Consider the following 20,080-nt stretch of genomic DNA (forward strand, 5'->3'; position numbering starts at 1 on the left):
GTGCTGGGATCCTCTGTCAGGATCCCTGCTCAGCGTGGAGTCTGCTTCAGGATTCTCTCTCTCCCGTTGCCCCTCCCCAACTTGTGCACTCTCTTTCTCTAAAATAAGTAAATCTCTTTAGAAAAACTTAGAAGACACTCGTCAATGCAGTTAGCTCCTACCTTTTTGGTGTGACAAATAAACACCGTGTGCACCCCATCTATACCACACACCACCTAAAAGCCTAGCCTCCCCTAACTCCCTGAGACCTCAGGTCACAAACGCCCTCACTGAATCCCTTGGTCCATTTCCCCAGTGTCACATTATTGTCATCCTCTCACCGTGTTCCCAAGGATAATGACGAGGACTCATGACAATAAGGGCACTTATCTGTATTAAGAGCATTAACAAAAGACTCTAAGGTACAGCCCCAGCAGGACAGAATGTGAAGAAACTGTGGGCCAAAGACCATGCACTTCTGGCTCACGATGACAGCTCTGCTTGTCCCAGCCGGGATTCAAACCCAGGGAGCCTGGTTCCCCTCACCACTGTATCTCTCCAGGAGCTCGAGTTGAACAGACTTGGGCATTTCTTATACCGGTCAGAGCCACCTTGCCAGATTTATGGCACAGGGAGCGTGTCAGCAACTTTCCACGTCTTCCCTTGGTGGCTCCCTCTCTTCCCTCCAGCCTGAGGTCTCTTCTCTTCTTGGGTGGTCTCACTTAACCCCAGGGGCTTGGAGGCCAGGCTCATGCTGGCCTGAGAATAAAGCAGGGAAGGTGCTTTTGGCCAGGTGGGAAGGAGAGAGAAGCTGGAAAGGGCTGCCACCCAGAAGGGGGTTCAAGGGGCTGAAGGGTTTGATGCAGGTGAATGACAGGTGTGTGAAGAGGAAGGTAGGAGGAAGATAAACCAGTAAGTGGAAGGGAGGGAGGGAGGGAGGGGGAGAGAGAGAGAAAGAGAAAGAAAGAAAGAAAAGAAAAGAGACAAAGAAAGAGAGAGAGACCTGGGCTCTCAGAACGTAAGTCTGGGGCTGTGAAGCACTTCAGGGAACCCAGCAGGCAGAGGGCAGGACATGAGCGCTGTTCATCTGGTGACACTCACTCTCCAAACACTTCATATAATAGAACTACTGGAGGAAACGGCTCCATTTGGAGATGACAAGTAAGAGAAGGAAGAAATGTACAAGCACCCTAACATTCCTTTGATTTAGAAGCCCCTGCAAATCTGCAGTAATCATCCCAGCTCTGAGATAAACACACAACCCCCCAGAGGACCTCAGTTCACCTCCCACACCTGTTGATAGTCACTTTGCTGGAAAGGACTACCGGCTCCCCAAACACCGCATGATACACACTGCTGGGCTGCTTCTGACTCTAGCTCAGCGAGATCCTTGCCCCTACACTTATTTAGGGTTTCCCATTCATCCACTTTCTGAATGGATTCCACACCACGGGGTGGGGGGGTTTACGGGGGTGGGGGGACGGATCAAAAGGCAAGAATTCAACAGGAAAGTTGATGAAGAAGGACCCTCAGGTTAAGTGCTCACTTGATAATCTGCATGCTTACTGGGAACTGACCGGCTCACAAAAGGAAACACGGGAGGCCTAATCCTTTGTAACACCCAAGGAGTTCAATTTAGTCCTTTTTCTCTAATAGCAACCCAAAGTGGGAGGAACAAGGGGGAGAGGGGTGAGTTTTCACTAAAAGGCTGGTTGTTCTAAAGTAGTTTATCGCAACTTTAAAAAAATTTTGCAATTAAAAAATCCCCAAATTGATGTTTGTTTTTTTTCCAAAATGTTTTGTTTCAGGCATGATATACACATATTTTAAATTTTCACCCTATATTCCTTTGGAAATTATTTCAGATAAAAATGATAATTTGAAACAATAAAGTGTTGATGTTTTTTTATAATGACAAAATATTTGAAAAGGAAAACTAAGTGCTTAAACTCAAGAAAGCTTCTAATGAAAAAATGAAAAAATGTTTACTAGAGTGAATGTATTTGCAGAGAAAAAAGGGAAATTTGTTTTGCTGCCAACAAAGAGGTCTAGATAAACTCAGTAGAGCAGAAAATTGCATCCAAGCTAAGATGTAAGTCTGAGACACTTGACTGCATTAAATATTTTTTGGGGAAAATCACAAACATTCAGCAAAAAGCACTGCTCATATCTAATTAAGCTAAAGGGACACTGTCAACTAATTTCTCATTACCTTAAAACTTTTCTCTCAAAATTTTTTCTGCTTAAGATTAATTTCTCTCCCAGATCTGTCCTCCTTTCCTGTTTCCTATTTGTGTCTAAAGGATTCTGTTACTTCCCACCTACCACCCCCCACTCTCCACTTGAGAACGTTTCATTTTGCAAATAAAAACTGTAAGCCTGAATAAACCTTTAAATTGTTATTTGGGCATTACAATCTCTCCCTATTCCATCCATTTCCATTTAGCAGAATCTTTTCAGCTTGAACGAAGCATCTGCGTGCCTCAGTTGTGTTAACAGAGTATTGTTTCAGGAAGATTCTTGCTTTGTACTAGATGCAGAGTAGAGGAGGAGTGGCGGAGTGGCGAGCTCACAGCCTCTCAGTGATTCGGCAAGCTCTGCCTATTCTGGAGAGAGGCTGAGGAGGGAATACAGGCGTCTTTGCCAGTGGGTGCAGCGATGGGGTGGGGGTGGGCTGGGAGGAGAATGGCCGGGCCATCCAGCAATCCGGTTCCCAGGCAGCCCATTTCCAGAATCATATGTAGGAGTTTAGTCATTGGGGCCAGACCCAGCAGAAATTACAAGCCTCTGAAGGGCGAAGGCTATATAAAAAAGTCTTCCTATAAAATCCCTTGGAAAGAATCAAAATATGGCCAAAAAAAAAAAAAAAACCAAATCCCTTTTTCCTGGAAAGCACATAGGTAGGGAATATACTGAATATTAGTAGCACAGGCCAGATTCAAAAGAACTTCCTTTGAATGAACCCTCTTGGTTCGAAAGAGACTACTGAGATCTCACTAGCGAATTTAACTAACGTGTTTCGGGATGAATTATTTGGGGCTCTTCAGAAGAGAAGTCAGCAGACCAGCTTGCAGCTGTCACATACTCCCCTGAATGCCACTCCTGGAAAGACAGCACCTTCTCTCCCAGTCACAGACTTTACTGCCAGGGGGTTGACCACAGGTACTTCTCACACAGCGGCAGCCTGGCAGTTAGCTCTCCGAAATTTAAGCTGCAAACTCGGTGTGATCTCTCTCTGGGTTTTTTCTCCCAGCCTGGCTGAAGTAAGTGGATGGTCAACTCCAAGAAAGTAAGCCTGCACTTGGAAGCAGAGCAAAATAAAAACACAGATGTCCAGTGCCAAGTTCTGTGAGTCAGGTGAAAATGCTTTGGTATCTCTCTGAAACAATTAAGTATTTCAGTTACCTCAGAAATAACTGAGCACTTGCAAACCCATCTCAAGCAAACACAGTTAGGTCTGAACGTCAAAATTACTCTAAAGATAGACCGAGAGTCTCTCTTGCTCTTTTTTTTTTTTTTTTTGGCCCCGTACAGTTAGAGGGATACATATCTGCCGATGGAATTGGATGGCATAAAGGAAAGACAGTTGTTACCTTTAAGCAACAGGGGCATGAATGGGATTTTGGGTGGTTTCATCTTTTTGAATGCATCTCTGTAGGCTTTGTGATTCAGGGAAGGATCCTGCCAACCAAGCAGATTACAAAGAGAAAGAAAAATCAATGTGCTATAGAAACAATTCTAAATCTACTTTTGCTATACAATTTGAACATGATTTAGATATCGAGAGGTTCTTCTTCAGAACAAAGTAGATAAAGGTTTCCTAGGAGAATAAACTCACTAAATTAGGGCAGGAAATGTAGGCAATGAATAAAAGTCAACTTATTCGTTTACAATAATGGAAAATGACTGCAAAAGAGAGGCACCTTTTGATTGCCTTATTATTTTCCTCAAATAGGTTCTTTAAGCACAGTTTCCTCTGCATAATTTCTATCACGAGGTAACCCCAAAGTCTTTTGTTAGGTACAATGCAAAGAAAAACCTCCCTCATAATGCACGGACAATGCACAGAAAATAAGAGAACGCTGTTTTCTTGTGTTCTGAAAAGCAACTAGACGTTTTAAAAAATTTAAACCTTAGAAATGGTATGAAGGAGAAAAAGGAAAAAAGAATCATGCATAAGACACTGCACATTCCATTTATACCAATTAATTTTGTAGACGTTGAAATGGACTATATACTTAAAAATCTGCATTCTGGAAATCACGTCAAAAGGACCATTCTCACTACCTTTCTCCATGGAGATGAAGAAGCATTAACTGTCAACTTCTTCCCTCTGTAGGAAGGAAAGCTACAGTTTCAGGTACGAGTGATCTAGTCTAAGCTACCAGACACGGTAGAGGGTCATGAACAAGGCAATCTAGACAGAAATTCGGCACTATCAATTAATTTGAAGAGTAAGTCCCGTTTGGCTCACTACTTACTGTTAAACTTTCAAGTTCAGTGAAAAGTTTCTTAAACTTCCCAGGGATTTTCTAAAATCAAACAAACAAAATACAAAAAAGAAAAGGTCAAAGAAGTCTGTTACTTTCAGAGGAACCGAGGGGGGAACGTTTATTAAGCTAAACTTCCACATGTCATGTATCTGAACACAAACACCTCTATCATTTGGTTTACCCTGACTGCTTCTCACCACACAATCTTCATCATTCCTTAATGTGACACTCCTTGGGAATGTTGCTAAAAACAGTTTAAAATAGGTAATGGCTACGTGACTCAGGAATCTAGCTGATTAGACATTCCACACGCTGGTGATTTTTTAATACAGACTAGGATTTCTGTTCCATATCCCACCTTTGGTGAATGCTCTCGTCTTCTTGCGTCGTCTTGCTGAGTGGGAAATAGTAATATTGGCTAGCATTTTTTGTTTAAATGATCTAACTGCATTTCACAGCAGAGGGCTAAATGGTGAAAGGCCATAAAAACCCTAACTGACACAGCCTGCCCACCAATGGGTAGGATAGCTGAGCTGTGAAAATCACCCCCACCAGCAGGTGACATGGGAAGTCACAGAGGGTGGAAACACAGGCTCTCCAGGGTAGTCAGTGGGCCTGAATTTGAATTCCCATGTTGCCCTGTTCCAGCTGGGTGGTTTGGGGTGAGTTTCCACTTGCCCTCCTGGGGTCCAGCCTGAACTGGTCCCGGATCTCCTTCATCACCACATCCTCTGTTCTAATTGGTCCAGCCCATTCTGGATCCGCCATGGGACAGATGTTCAGGGCCCTGCCCATAGGAGGCCATCTACATGCCCACGAAATGCACACTATTTGAATTGAATTGAATTCTTTCTCCTCTCAATTTCTACACATTGAGGCTTCTTTCCAGGTTTAATTCAAATTCCATGCCCCTCCGACCCTGGCCGGCCATTAATTTCCCTCCAGCTCTGATGAACTGTGGCATCGCTGTCCACCTCCATTCACCTTACGGTGCGCACGCACGTCTTGTTTGCTTAACCGGGGCAAGCATGCCTTTCTTTTCTTTTCTTTGGCACCCCTCTAAGAAGCACTGACCCCGACCCTCAGGTCACCACCGTGCTTCCCAGTGGAGAATGGCCCCTGATGCAAAGAAAGTGAAACCCTAGCACACTGCTCGGAGCCCTGTGCTGACATCTCACGTCAGAAAAAAGAGAGTCGGCCTATCTTGCAGGAGTGAGAATCGGGAACCATGGAGAGAATGGAGCAGTGACAGGAAGTGAGGCTGAGGGGACTGGAGAGAAGCTAAGGAGAATGCGTGAGCCACATGCAGATCAGGGCCATCAGGGGGCAGGCTTGATGGTGAAAGAGCAGGGCTGAGGGAGAGAAATGGTGCACACAGTGAGGTAGCCAGTCAACAGGAACAAAGAGAGACAAACAGAAGCCCAAAGAAAGAAGGTGATGAGGCCAGGGGAAGGGCCAGAGCCCTCTTTCCTGTGTCTGGCCACACTCAGGGACGCCCCAGTTTCAGCTCTTCCCACATAGGCCCTTAGAGTCCATGTCCCAGAACTTGAGTTGACTTGAGTGGGCCTCTCCATCTGAGAACGCAGGCATCCTTCCCCAAGCAACAGGGACACAGGCAGAGCCCAGACTGGGGAGGGGTGAAACTTAGCACTCTGTGGGCCTTCTTTAAAAAAAAAAAAGAATATAAAACTACTGTACTTCTGCAAATTTTACAGAGATATACATCATCCACATGAACACACTGCTGGGGGGTGGGGGGCCTGCAAGAGAGAGGCCTGGGAGCTTACATCCATTAGCATCTCAGCAAATGTGCTTCTGGACACCTGTCACCACTTCTGAAAGGACCAGCGGCAGCAAAGCAGAAAACGAGCTGTGGAGCATTTTACAATTTTTATCTCCTTCATATATATATATATATATATATATATATATATGTTCTCTGTATGAAAATATGTATTTCATGTATTGGATTTTATATAATAATAGAGCCATTCTGAAGACCACTTGATTAAAACAGTCCAACCTGACACATGGATTTTTAACTTTTTCTTTCCTAGTAGTACTTACCTCATTTAAAAAATGCAAATAGGTTTATTTTGAAGAACGGCTTTTCGCTGGAACATTTCCCATTCAGTTTTCTTTATCCCTAGCCCCCCAACCCCTTTCCATGTAGACCCCCAAGGCTCACCTCCCAGGTCTGCGACAACCGGCTCACAGAAGCAGTGTTGAGACCCATCACGATAGCAAAGAAAGAATTCAGGTTTCTCTGGGCTTTGCAGCTACGGAATAAAGAAAGCACAAGGTACTTGGAGCAACATCCTTTTGCCAGATGGCTTCAAAAGATAAAGACGCAAAGGCTCTCCTAGGCCACAGAGTTCAACGTCCAGGGTGGCGTGGGACTCTAAGACCAACACACACTGAATGCCCTTGTGTGTGTGTGGTGGTGGGGGGGCTTGGCAGTGTCCCTTCTGCTGCTCCTCACCAGGTGACAGATTCCAAACACTCCAGCTCATTTTTCCCTCTAGGAAAAGATTGTGCTCCTACACCCTCTGGACACCTCAAAAGATTCCTCCTTTTAAAAAGTCTATTTTAAGGGTGCCTGGGTGGCTCAGTAGGTTAAGCGTCTGTCTGCCTTTGGCTCAGGTCATGATCCCGGGGTCCTGGGATCCAGTCCCGCATCGGGCTCCCTGCTCAGCGGGGAGCCTGCTTCTCTCTCTGCCTCTGCCTGCCACTCCCCCTGCTTGTGCGCTCTCTCTCTCTGACAAATAAATAAAATATTTTTAAAAAATTAATAAAAAATCTATTTTGGATGATGCATCTACAGTTTCAACCGAAAACTCTTGAATTCATGTTTCTTTTTATATAGCATATTCTTTTTTTAATACGGATTTTATTTATTTATTTGGGGGGGAGAGAGAGAGAGAATGAGAAGGGGGAGGGTCAGAGGGAGAGGCAGACTCCATGCTGAGCAGGGAGCCCCTGATGTGGGACTCGATCCTGGGACTCCAGGATGACCTGAGCTGAAGGCACTTATCCAACTGACTCACCCAGGAGCCCTAGCAATAATAATAGTAATAATAATAATAGCTCTCTTGTCCCATCTCTCTGAACCTAAGATGCTGTCATTACGCTTTGACAGACAAGCCCCTCTCCCCTCACTGGTTCAAGCTCCCCCTCCCTCGACATTCAGATGCATTTTCTTCGCTATCCGCCATACAGACACTGTCCTATGGATCTATGTAAAATATGGCATGTGTTGTGGGGATCCCGTCCCACGTTTCTCATTTAGAGGAGAAAGGAGGAAATAAAATGCAAAATAAAAATCACATTGAGCTCCATTCACTCTGTGAAATTATCTGTTCTGCATTACATCAGTCATGCCCTTCAATCTAATCGGTCAAAAGTCCACTGGTTTTCAAAGCCTGCGAAGGGGCCTTGGCCTCCCAGGTCAGCCAGGGCAGCCTGTGGGTTCCAGACACTCCTTTATCTGCAGTGTTTAAAAAAAAAAAAACTACTGTGATAGAGTGTGTATTATGAATTCTCCACTACCATTATAAATGGCTGTACAACTTCATCAAAAACGTTTCATGATTTGTTTACTTATTCCCCTATTGTTAACATTCAGGGTATTCTCAATTCAATACAGAAGGCTACAAAGAGTATCTTCGTGCATAAAACTTTTTAACTGGATTTGTGGTTCTTTTAATTAAAATTCAGTCATTCATGACATGATTGGTCCAAAGCTATCTCGATGTTAAATGTTCTTGACACATACTGAAAACTGTCCCCCGAAATGGTGCGGCCTCCTGGTAGCACAGGCTGTAGGGGAAAGTATCTAGTTCAGAAACAAGAGAATGGATAGGGCTGTTTCCAGGTCACACACACACTTGGCTGTGCCTGGCAGGTCCTCCCTACACGGCTACTCCCAGGGCCAGCCTTGGGGGCGGCACACTGCCCAAGGACAGCTGTGCCTGGACTCCAGGGCAGACAGGGCCCCACCAGGGAGCATGTGGCTACCTCTATCCCCACCAACAGTGGAATGTGCAAAGGCACTGCTGCCTCCACACTGAGGGTCCAAAGCATCTGGGCTAGACACCGTCCCACAGGCCCCTCACTGCGGAGCCTCCACGGTCATGGGCTGGCTGTACTCCTCAGAGTCTTCCTTGCCCGGCATCTGGCCCTGCCTGCAGCTTGGGGGTCGGTGAGGGGACCTGAAACTCAGTCTAACTGGCCCCTTTATCTGCTTTCTACCAACTTGCTCCTGGTGGACATTGATTCTCCGGGTCAATGATTTAGAAAATCCACTGTTTTTGTATATTATCGGTGACCAAAGGCATCTATTACCTGGACTCTGCTTCCCTTTCTGTCTCCTCACCCCCCCCTGGAAGGTTCATACCAGCCAGAACAGACGTGAGGCATCTCTAAGGCTTGGTGTGCTGATGGGAGGTTCCTCTGTGGAGAGGCTCCTGTGGTCGGGGAGAACCATCCCGCCCGTAGGCCACAAGCACCTCTGTGGGAGGCTCTCTCTGACTCCCAGGTCCTCCCACTTACTACAGGATGGAAGCCCCGTGGTCCTGTGATTCTTCACTAGACATTAGGTTCCTCACAGCTAGAGGATATATCCATTCATTTTTATATTCTGCCCATCACCCAAATACTCAGTATACAGCAAGCCTTTTGGACAGCATTTGCTGGAGTTGAAAACAAGACTTTTGGGGGATATGGTTTTATTAATATTCATTTTAAAAAGGTTTATTACACCTCTTTTTATTTGGTATCATTTATCTGTCTGGAATCTCAGATAGAATTCTCATCTTTTTTTTATCTTTAAGAATCCATAAACAATTTTCCTAACCCAGATCTCTTTTGTAGTCATAATTACAAAAAAAAAAAAAAAAAAAAAAAAAAAGCACATATAACTAACGTCTGAACCTATAAAAAGAACAAACGCTTTCTCTAGAAGACAAATTGATAGAGTACAAATGCTGGATACCAATCCGGTCTGGAATCCTTTGTTACCAAGGTTCATTCACTCCACGATAAGCCACTGAAACACTCCGGTTTAGCAAACACTCCTTTGTCTGTGTGAGGAAATAAACTCCACTCAATCCACAGAGGTGGGGGGTGGGGAGGGCGAGAAGGAAGGAAACATGAATATGCAAATAGATGCCTTAGGCAGGGGAGACACTTCATGATCATGGAAATTACTGTTTTCCCTTGGTTATTTCTACTAGTGTGATTATGAGGAATTTAACTTTATGTTTCTGTTGGCATTCTACTCCATGGGCTAGGGATAGAGAGACCAGGACAGTAAATAATTCAAGAGCATGGGGCCATATGGAGAAGATGTGAATATATTTCATTTCCCTGAGGATAGATATAATCTTATACTGGAACTAAGCTGTGTGGTGTCATTTTACTCCTTGGGACATTAATGTCCCATTTCTCCAAGTAACTGGCATTTATAAGAAAGCTTTTGATCCAAAAGAGCCTCACCTTTATGAATTTCACAGGCCATTTGGAATGCACTGGCCAAATTAAGAAGAAGAAGAAGGAAAAAAAAGGAATATTCACCATAAAAACTATCCAAGATTTAGGAATATCTGCCGAATCTCTCGCCTTCCATTCCCAGTCGCACCAAACACCAGGTTGGGTACTTCTGTTATCTCTTGCTAGGTAAACGACATGCCCTGCATCTGGGGGTCTTTTTGCCTGCAGTTCAGTCTATGTGCTACCTTCCCATCAATCTTCCTAAGGACAGCTCTGATCCTGACAGTCTCCTGCACAAAAAAGGCAATGAATCCCTAGCTCCTCAGTTCAGCCTAAACTCTTTGATCTGAAATGCACCGTCCTTCACCATTTGGTTTTACCTTCCTTTGCAGATCAATCTCCCACCGCTTCTGTACAAAGAACACTCCATTCTGGTGAAAGCAGATGAGGTCCCTTTCCCTGACCGTATGCTGCCTGCCTCCTCCTCCCGTGAGGTTCACCTCCATGGGCAGTACGTACTTCCGAACTCTTATCTGTCCAGATCCCCCCAGAATTCAAATACAGCCTTGAATGCTACGTCCTTCACAAATGTTTTCGCATCCTCCTTTTCCACATCGTTGGCATACGAGCTTTTCCCCCTCCAAAGCCCCAGGAGAATTCGATCTCAGAATAAGCACCCCCCCAATTCTATTTTGCACGTTAGCCATCTGAGTTATAACAGTATCCCCTCCAGTAGGTTGCAAAGTCCTCAAAGGCATGGTTTGGGCGTAGGGTCGGTCTGGTTTTCCCATGGAAACCCATGGTTCCCTGCAAGGATCAGTACAAGTAATGAGTGATTATTCACAGTTTCCTGAACGTGTTACACTGATGCACACTCCAAAACTGTTTGACGTAGAAACTATTCAGGAAGACAAAGGAGAAATAAAATGGGTAATAGTAGGAACTGGGAAAGATTCTGATTCCTGCTGCCTGCTTCCGTTGGGAGGCTGTCCCGAGAGCCCTCTCAGGATACTAATCTGGCATTTTAAGGGAAGCTCTCAGCAAGTTACTAAAATGTCATTCAACTAACCTTTACTGAGTCACTGCTATTTAAGTTCTGCATCAGGCGTATCAGGTACAATGTTTGATTAGTAATGGCCCCTGTCCTCTGGAGACTAACACAGGCAAGGGAAGGGATTCTATATAAACAGAGAAGTTTAATAAATGTAATAAAAGAAAAAGTTAAAAGGGAATAAGCATGTGTGTGAGGGAGCATGGTGGTAGGGAGTAGTTAACCCTGCATCTGAAAATCAGAGAGGGCGTCAAGAAGGAAGCAACTTTTGACCTCGGTCTTAAAGAAGGACAGCAATCTGCAAGGTGGAAGTGGTCATTTTGGCAGAGCCAACAACGCCGTGTGCAGGCCTGGAGGACAGTGTGCCCGGGACAGACAGCCATTAGGAGCGGCTGCGACATGGAGCGCGCCCAGAGGGTGAGGCTCCGAGGTCAGGTGGGACCAACCAGAGCTGGGCCTGCAGAGGAGTTTGCAAAGTCCACACTGTGGGCATCAAGCAGCCAAGAACAGGATCCTAGAATGCACCCAATTTGCAAGGATTCTCCCCCCTCACGTCATCTTCCCAGTTTTCCCTGCCTGCTGTAGCTCCCCAGGCACACCATAGGTCAGCTCCGGGACGGAGCATGTGCGTGCTGGCTGCTCACTCATTCCGCAGCACAGAGCAGAGGGCCCGAGTCTGGTATTGACACTGACACAGCACAGTGTAACCCCCTCACATGCAAAGACATAAATATTCCAGAACAGACCTTTTCAATCATTTGGTCACTTCACTCTGTATTTTACTTTTACCTCCTAACCCCTCTTATCATCCCAAAGGGAAAAAAATGGACTCTCTCAAGGAGACCAGAAGAACCGCACTAGTCACCATTGGAAACTCACTGTGCAGCGATTTTGATGAATTTTTTCAGCAGCTGCACTCGCTTGGCCAGCTGGCTGCAAAGCAGGACCTCCGTGGCCACCCAGAGCTGGACTTCATTGCATCTCTGCAGGAGAAGGCTGAGGTTTGCCGTGTGCTCCCCACTGCCTTGTCGGCCAAACGTGAAGTAGATCAGCTCTTGCTGCAGGAAGACAGGTGCACATCAGCATTTATTTTTAGCAGAGACAAGCTAATACAAAAGTCAGTCCATGGTTAAGAGCTGCCTCAGGTGGCCACTCTCACCATGTGTCATGAAAACATAACAACAGATCCAACCGGAAGCAATGCAGGGTTAGAGACGCCTTGTGAAATAACGTTCACTTAGACTCCTCACAAAAAGTGTTATTTTTAGAATGCGCAGATAACACAGTTTTACATGAAACTCTAAGAAGTTCTGAAGTTTAAATCACAGGCTGAATCAAATCCAAACTTCCTGAACTTGGTGTATTGGGAAAAGCAAGTGGAAATGATTGTCACTAGTACAGGTAGGTTCTCTCCACGAGGGTTCTCTGATTATAGAATGAATCAGAATCACCTGGAGGCCTGTTACAGCCGCTCTCTGGGCCCCAGCCCCTGAATTTTCTCCTTTGATAGGTCTGTGGTGGGACCCCAAACCCGTGTCTATAACAAGCCCCCAGGTGGTGCTGCTGATGCTGGTCTGGGGACCCGCTTTTTGAGAACCACGGATAAAAGACACAGTAAAATCATGAACAGAAAGACAGTGAGATCAGGGAAAGGTCCAAAATTTACAAATGGAGCAAGACCAGCCACTCTTTATCCAGACTGATCATAGGCAGAGCAACAGAAGGGATGTGTTTGTAAATGAAAGGGTGTGTGCACTTCACAGGAGGGGTCCCCCACTCCCCTGAGAAAGCAGTACAAGCAGTGACACAGCCTGCTCCAGTCACATCTCGTAAGACGCACATCGTTTAGCTTGAAGGAGTTCACCACTTGCTCAGATTTAGATTATAATGTGGGCATTTTTCTGAGGAGGACATTTTTCTGAGGAGGACACTTTAAACTGAAAGCAGAACTCAAGCCCCCAAGTTGGGCACGAGTTTCTTCAGAAGGAAAGGCTGTTTGTAATGGAAAGTGTCACTACATGGCAAAGCAGAGGCAACACACGGTTGCACAGAAAGGTCTCATTTTTCATTTCCCGATTCCTGTGAGCCCTTCCACTGGCTACATTTACTCCTTAATTGTCAGTAGCATTTTGCCCCTACTCTATCATTTTATAAATGTTTAAGCTGTCTTCAAAGGGAGGGATGATGGACATAAAGATCTGAAGTCTATCTCCAAAGTTTCAAGAAAGTACTTTAAGTCTTGCAGCACAGTCTAAATGTTTAGAATGTTCTAGAGGAAAAGAATGACTATATGTGTACGTGCATAAATACGATTCTGTACAAAACCGTGAACTTTATGGAAAAAAATTAAAGTATCAATATCAAAGTTGTCAAATGTAAAATGGCTTTTCAATTCCATTAGATCTTCATAATTATGCAAATACATAAGTATTCAAACATATAAAAATATAGCATTTTTATACTACAGTACACATATGATTATATTAGGAGCACATAAAACATGATCATGTATATCTGACTTTCCTAGGTTTGTATTTAATGTATTTAAAGTCCCCAAATATCTTTTGGGCTATGGCATCCCAAGCAGAATTACAGCACGAGATGATGGATCTTCTTAAAACTGAGTCACGTACAAATACTCTTTTAAAAAAATACAAAGTTAGGGGCGGCTGGGTGGCTCAGTCACTGAGTATCTGCCTTCAGCTCGGGTCATAATCCTGCGGTGCTGGGATCCAGCCCTGTATCAGGCTCCCTGCTCAGTGGGGAGCATGCTTCTCCCTCTCCCACTCCCCCTGCTTGTGTTCCCTCTCTCACTCTCTCTCTCTGTCAAATAAATAAAATCTTAACTATCTCACTATGATTTAATCTATTTTAAAAAAAGAATGCAAAGTTAAAATAGCACTAGCATTTATTTTTATCTTTTCACTCCTTACTTACCTCGTGAATTGAATTGAAGAGACTCCAATCAAAATTCATTAATTCCAGAGCAAGATCCCAAGTGTTCATTCCCAAAATCCTCATCGACCTTTGCTGTGATTCCTCATTTTCTGCAAATGGGTTCTAAACCAACAGACAGAAGCAAAAGGATCCTCAGTAATTCCCAAATGTTTGGCACTGAACTGGCTGACCAGAGAAAGCCACTAGAAGCCCAGATTAGGAAAGTAATCTTGTCTGAGTGCACTTAATATTTTTCCTGGTCTGTTCATCTTTGGTGAGTTACAACCAATTTGGGAAACAGCCTTGGAAACAGTAGAATGTGATCAATGATACTTCAATGAGTTAGCCTGCCCCTCCCCCCACCACACGTGCACGCATCCACAGATCTGATTATAAAACACTGCCCCAGCAGACAGCGTAATGAAAGCGAAAGCCCTGAAATCACTTTGGCTTCTGGTAAGAATTAGTGTGCCAGCAGGTTAGTATAAAAACAAACAAAAGAAATGTCATGGTGCACTTCAATAAAGACAGACATGGTTTTCACAGGAAATACATTTAACGAGCCTCGTCCCAGACACACACTTACAAATTTTATTAAAATGCCTGTGGGAAGTGATAAAAATTTAAACAAGAAATAAAAAATAAAAGTTACTTCATTTATGCCCCATGGTGGATGGTTATTTCAAGTATCTGTTGCTTTACCTATACAAAGAGGTACGAGTCTGGTAATGGCACTTCCTTAAATTCTACCAAAACTTTAAATATTTTGTCACTGTTAAATTTATTAAAAATTATCTGGCATCTTTTCAAAATATTTGATATTTTCTAATTAAAGTACAAATTCCCCAGGGGCATCTGGCTGGCTCAGTCAGTAGAGCACATGGTATAGGGCTGTGAGTTTGAGCTGATGTTGGCTAAGCATTTACTTGAAAAAAAATTCTCCCATTTGAAGGGTTGGGTTTGAGTAGTTAATGATATTAAAATTATTAATAACTTGGAGAAAAAACAATGGGACTTTGCAAAAATAAATGACATGACAGGATGAAGAGGTTCCAAATATTAATTCCTCTTTTGTTGTTTTTTTGTTTTTAAATATTTTATTTATTTATTTGACAGAGAGACACAGTGAGAGAGGGAACACAAGCAGGGGAAGTGGGAGTGGGAGAAGCAGGCTTCCTGCCGAGCAGGGAGCCCAAAGCCAGGCTAGATCCTAGGATGCTGGGATCATGACCTGAGCCAAAGGCAGACGCTTAATGACTGAGCCACCCAGGTGCCCCCAATTCCTCTTTCAAAACTGTAAAATTACTAGCATTTCACAAGTTTTACTGTTATGAAAAGGTTTCCTAACTTGAAGAAGAAAAAAAAAAAAAAAGAAATGACAAAAGACCTTCCCAGAGCTTCTCCACAGACTTTTTCAGTGCAGGTCAAGGTACAAATTGTCCCTGTAGCCCTGGGTGGGACACAAGGGGGAGCTCAATGAGGGCAGACTGAAATAATGCATGTGCAAATACTGAGTGGGGTTGCGGGGAAGGAAAGCTCATGTTTCTTGTGGCCTGATTAGTCTGGAACCAGACAGGTGCCACACTACTCTGCAGGCATTCAGCGGGAGAGCCAAGAGCTGGGAGGATGGACATAAATCTCTGCATACTAATTTGGAGATGTAAGGATATTTTCAGTTGGCTTTTTACCCTTCCTGCTTTTTCTCCCTAAATGCACCCCTTGCCCTAGTACTGCCTTCTGGGTACCAAAGGCTGTCTACGGCCCTCTCCAACAAACACTTTCTATTTTTTTACCCTTTCACTCAGGGCTCTAACTTCTGCCTTCTGAGAAGAGCAACTCATCTATACATAAGTGGAATGGGGGTTAGTGGCGCCCCACGTTATCTCTCCTGCCTTACAATGTTCCACTTCAACTGCAATCTTTTGGAGATAAAACGCTGAAAGCTAGGACTCCAACAGGGAACTCTCAGGCAGCATGGAGAGCTGGTGGTGGAAACACCCGAGGGCAGGATGGCACCTGGCTCATCCAGGAACGTATTTCAGAGCCCCCATGTGCTGCACTAGGACATCGCTCAGGCCTGCCTTCTGCTCTTCTGAAGCTGGTCCTGGTTGGTGGTTGGAGAGCGCTAGGGGCGTGCGTAGCAGGGAACTGCAAAGAAGTCTGTGGGTAGCCTGAGGAAGCAGGGCATGGAAGACAAGTGTGTGAATCTCCACCATCACCCAGAAGCTCCAAGGAAGCCAGAGGGTAGATTGTCCTCCTCCCTAGGGAGGGTTAAAGCCAAGCCAGTCTCACTGTCTATTCAAGGATGCCGGGTGGTAACAGTTCACTGATGGAATTACATCATGCACAGATACTGGACCTGTGACCTGCTGAAGGACACTCCAAAGCAGAGAGGCTGGAGTCAGACAGGTTTCCCTCTGCTTTGCCCCCTCATCACATACAAATGAAAGGAATGTGCAAGACCTTCTGAGGCCAATAATTCTGGAGTCCTAGCCTGGAGTCCTAGCACTTCCCCTTCCTTGGCTGCTGGAAGCTACAGTAAGGGGCTCTGCCTCTCTGAACTTCACAGGGTCACTGGGAATGTTAAATGAGATACCGTAGGTAAATTACCCAGCACCTAAGTGGTAGTAAGTGCCAAAAGTGACAAAGATTAGTATTCTGGTAGGCTGATACTTGTAGATGATTTTACATAAAATATTTTTATCATAAGCAATTTTGGTTAACCCATGTGGTATATACATTCCTCAATTATAAACACAACAGGAGTCGCCTAGAAAGAACCACGTCAGTGACGGCTCCATGAAACAGACTAGGACCGTGTCTCTAGAGGATACCATCACCATCTGGCAGGGCCTGCTCTTTATGGATATGGGTCTGTGGCCTGATCCTCAGGCAGAAAGCAACCACAAGGCTGAGGTTTTTAGGAAGGTAATAATGACAAGTCATCTGCTTAGGCGTAAATGTTCTTACACTTAAAATGAAAATAACTTACAGCACGGGTTCTACATTTCTTCCAACTCTTACTCCTCACCAGCATCCCGTACACCATTGTTATGAGCTGATCTTACACGGGGAAGGCTGATAATTGTCCCTTTCTTCCAGTGAACGGTACACTCAAAGTGCGCCAGAGAGATGGAAACAATACAGAGTCTCTCTCCCCCTAAATTTGTACAGGGTACGTTTCTCAGCCTGATCGCCTCATATCCACCAAAAAAGAAGGAATGGAATTAAGATTAATGGGGAGGGAGGTCACTTCTCTCACATCCCCTATGTCAGAGGCCCAAGAGAAGCAGGCTTTGACTTAGGAAGGCTTAGGATTCCTCAAGGTATACCTGTCTTTGATTTTCAAAGGCAGTGTTGCTTCCCAGGTGTATTGCTGGCTAGAGGAGAAAGTAGTTTGATGTGTTTTTCTAACATTTATTATAAAACATACAAAAATATGACTTTAGTCTGTCATCTGTGTTTCAAGTAAAGGCTAAAAGTCCTTACCAAAGTGTCAGCTAGGTCTTTTCGGTAGACATATATCCGACCCGATGCTTCAAGGGATTTGGAGCTGGCCAAGTCATTGGGCTGAAGTTCATGCTTTTCTTTATTAAAAAAAATTAAAAAAGTAATTAGAAACACGAGAACAGTGGTAGGCATGCACAGTATACCTAAAGAGTGAAAATTGCCAAAGACAAATATTTAAAAGCAAATAGAATGCAGATTTAATTCAGATCTGCATACTCTGTTCAATGGCACCAATGGTACCATGGACATCACTGCTCAATATCCACAGAACGGAAGCCTTTTGCAATTCCTTCTTGTAATATTTAGTCATTTTTTAGAACACAGAACAGTTTAGAGAAAAAAGTAAAAGTCACTCATAATCCCATCACTTGGGGTTGCCCAGGTGGTTCAGTAGGTTAAGAGTCTGCCTTTGGCTCAGGTCATGATCCCAGGGTCCTGGGATCAAGCCCTATGCTGGGCTCCTTGCTCAGCGGGGAACCTGTGTCTCACTCTCTCTCTGTCTGCCACTTCCCCTGCTTGCATTCTCTCTCTCTCTCTCACTGTCAAATAAATAAATAAAATCTTAAAAAAAAAAAAATCCCATCACTCTCAGATAACCATAGGATGGTAATGTTGGTAATATTTGGGTATGCTTTTATTCTGCTCTTGATGTTAATGTGTGTAAACGACATCCACACCTATAACATATAATTGCAATTACTTACACATATGCATTCATAATTAGTATGGATACCTACATATACATTTGTAGTTATTCCATATGTGGTTTTATATTCTGATTTTATTATAAGCACTTATCCACTTGTCAAAATTAACTATGTATATCATGTTTAACTGGTTACATAACAGTCCATTATACCATCATGTAATCTTTCCTCTATTGCTGACCAATTTAATAGTTTCCAAAGTTTTTGTCATATTAATTAGATGGAAAAATATATGCAAATACTAGCACAGGGTCTGGTACTTAATAGAGGCTTGATAAATGGGATCTATTATTATAGCAGCCATAATATATACTGCTGAAGTCAACATCCTAATGCATAAATCGTTGGCCGCTCATACATGATTTTTATAAATAGATTCCCAGAAATGGAATTACTAGGTCAAAGGGGAATGAATATTTTTTAAAAGTTTTTGATACAAACTGCCAAAATGCTTTCAAATTCTTACACTGACCAACATTGATCATTCCTGGTGGTAAGTTTGCTATTTAGCTAAAACCAAAAATAGATTTCTCGGTTTATTTTAAATTTCTTGACCACTGGAAAAGCCGAGTGTTTTTCATGTATTCTTCTATTTCCCTTATTACAAATTATTCCTGTCCCTCAGCCATTTTTCTACCATCACTGGAGTGCTCTTATAACATAATAGACTTCTTTGTAGAAAAATGTCCTCCTCCAAACTACAAATTACAGATACGAATTGACTAAACTAACCCTCAAGTTTATTGCACTGTAACATAATCAGCTTCTAAGTCAGCCTTTTAGCTACCTAGCATGGTTTGGGGAATACTATATTCCATGTATCTTCTTCTAGATAACTTAGTCAGTTCAAAGGCCAAATTTTGTTTTGAACATTTCTGCTTAATACAGAGTACACAAATGATAATCCAATATATACTTTATGGCCCAGCATTATAAAGATCAATAGCACTTTCATGTCAGGCCGTTGATGTGTGTGGTAAATGGTCCCACATGGCTGGGCTCTGAAGTTCTTCCATCTCTCCTCCCTCTTTCTCTAGCTACAATTTCTTGCAGCCCTGTGTGTGCTCATGTCTACCCTACATCAGAATTTATGAGAGCCATTCTGCCCTTGCTACAGAATAAAATGCCATGACTTTCTGACAGTAACTTTTCCATTTTCTGGGAAATATTTTTTTTTCTTATTTTCAGGTTTGTCACTACACTCTAAAAGTTAAAGCTCATAGAATTTTAAACTCTGAAAAACTATAGGGGGTAGGTTTCTGTTACTACATACATTATACCTACTCTGGGTATAAAACAGCTAGAAACTTACTGAAAGCCATGAGGATAACAGCCCCAGTCCTTTTAGAAAAATCTGTAAAACCTACCACATTTGCAGTATCTTTAAACTTTTTTTGACAAAAAGAAAATAAGAGTAGATCTCACTGTAATTTCATTTTGAAGTAGTATTTAAAAGACTATTTACTGAAAATTAGGTAACTAGAGCAAGGAATACATTAAACACTTTTTTTCCTTCTTTTTCTTCATAGAGCATTACTGTTTGGAGGTTTTTTTTTTTTTTTTAAAGATTTTATTTATTTGTCAGGGACAGAGGGAGAGCGAGCGAGCGAGCACAAGCAGACAGAGGCAGGCAGAGGTAGAGGGAGAAGCAGGCTCCCTGCCGAGCAAGGAGCCCGATGTGGGACTCGATACCAGGACCCTGGGATCATGACCTGAGCTGAAGGCAGCCGCTTAACCAACTGAGCCACCCAGGCGTCCCTTGTTTGGAGGTTATTAAGCTATGGGCGGAAAGGTTCTTAACAGATAAAAGTACTAATTGAAGGGAAATGATGGCACATATCCAAATCTGTGGGATAATTCAAGAGATAAGCTGATATTTCTAGAGAAGATTAGCAATGAGTCTATACACATTG

General features: G+C 43.5%; 1 protein-coding gene across 2 annotated transcripts in view; it reads right to left on the reverse strand.

The window, feature by feature from the left end:
• LOC111147241 (Rap guanine nucleotide exchange factor 5) overlaps positions 1–20,080 on the reverse strand; it is a 228,526-nt gene that overhangs the window by 14,676 nt on the left and 193,770 nt on the right. For both annotated transcript variants that reach the window (XM_022503165.1, XM_022503164.1), the window contains 6 exons: positions 17,440–17,537; positions 13,951–14,073; positions 11,893–12,071; positions 6,661–6,751; positions 4,461–4,511; positions 3,573–3,660 (listed from right to left, as the gene is read on the reverse strand). In XM_022503165.1, the coding sequence (XP_022358873.1) occupies positions 3,573–3,660; positions 4,461–4,511; positions 6,661–6,751; positions 11,893–12,071; positions 13,951–14,073; positions 17,440–17,537 (630 nt within the window). The remainder of the gene's footprint in view (positions 1–3,572; positions 3,661–4,460; positions 4,512–6,660; positions 6,752–11,892; positions 12,072–13,950; positions 14,074–17,439; positions 17,538–20,080) is intronic.

Source organism: Enhydra lutris, unplaced genomic scaffold (genome assembly GCF_002288905.1).
Source record: "Enhydra lutris kenyoni isolate GAN:26980312 unplaced genomic scaffold, ASM228890v2 scaffoldscaffold16, whole genome shotgun sequence".
NCBI classification, from domain to species: domain Eukaryota; kingdom Metazoa; phylum Chordata; class Mammalia; order Carnivora; family Mustelidae; genus Enhydra; species Enhydra lutris.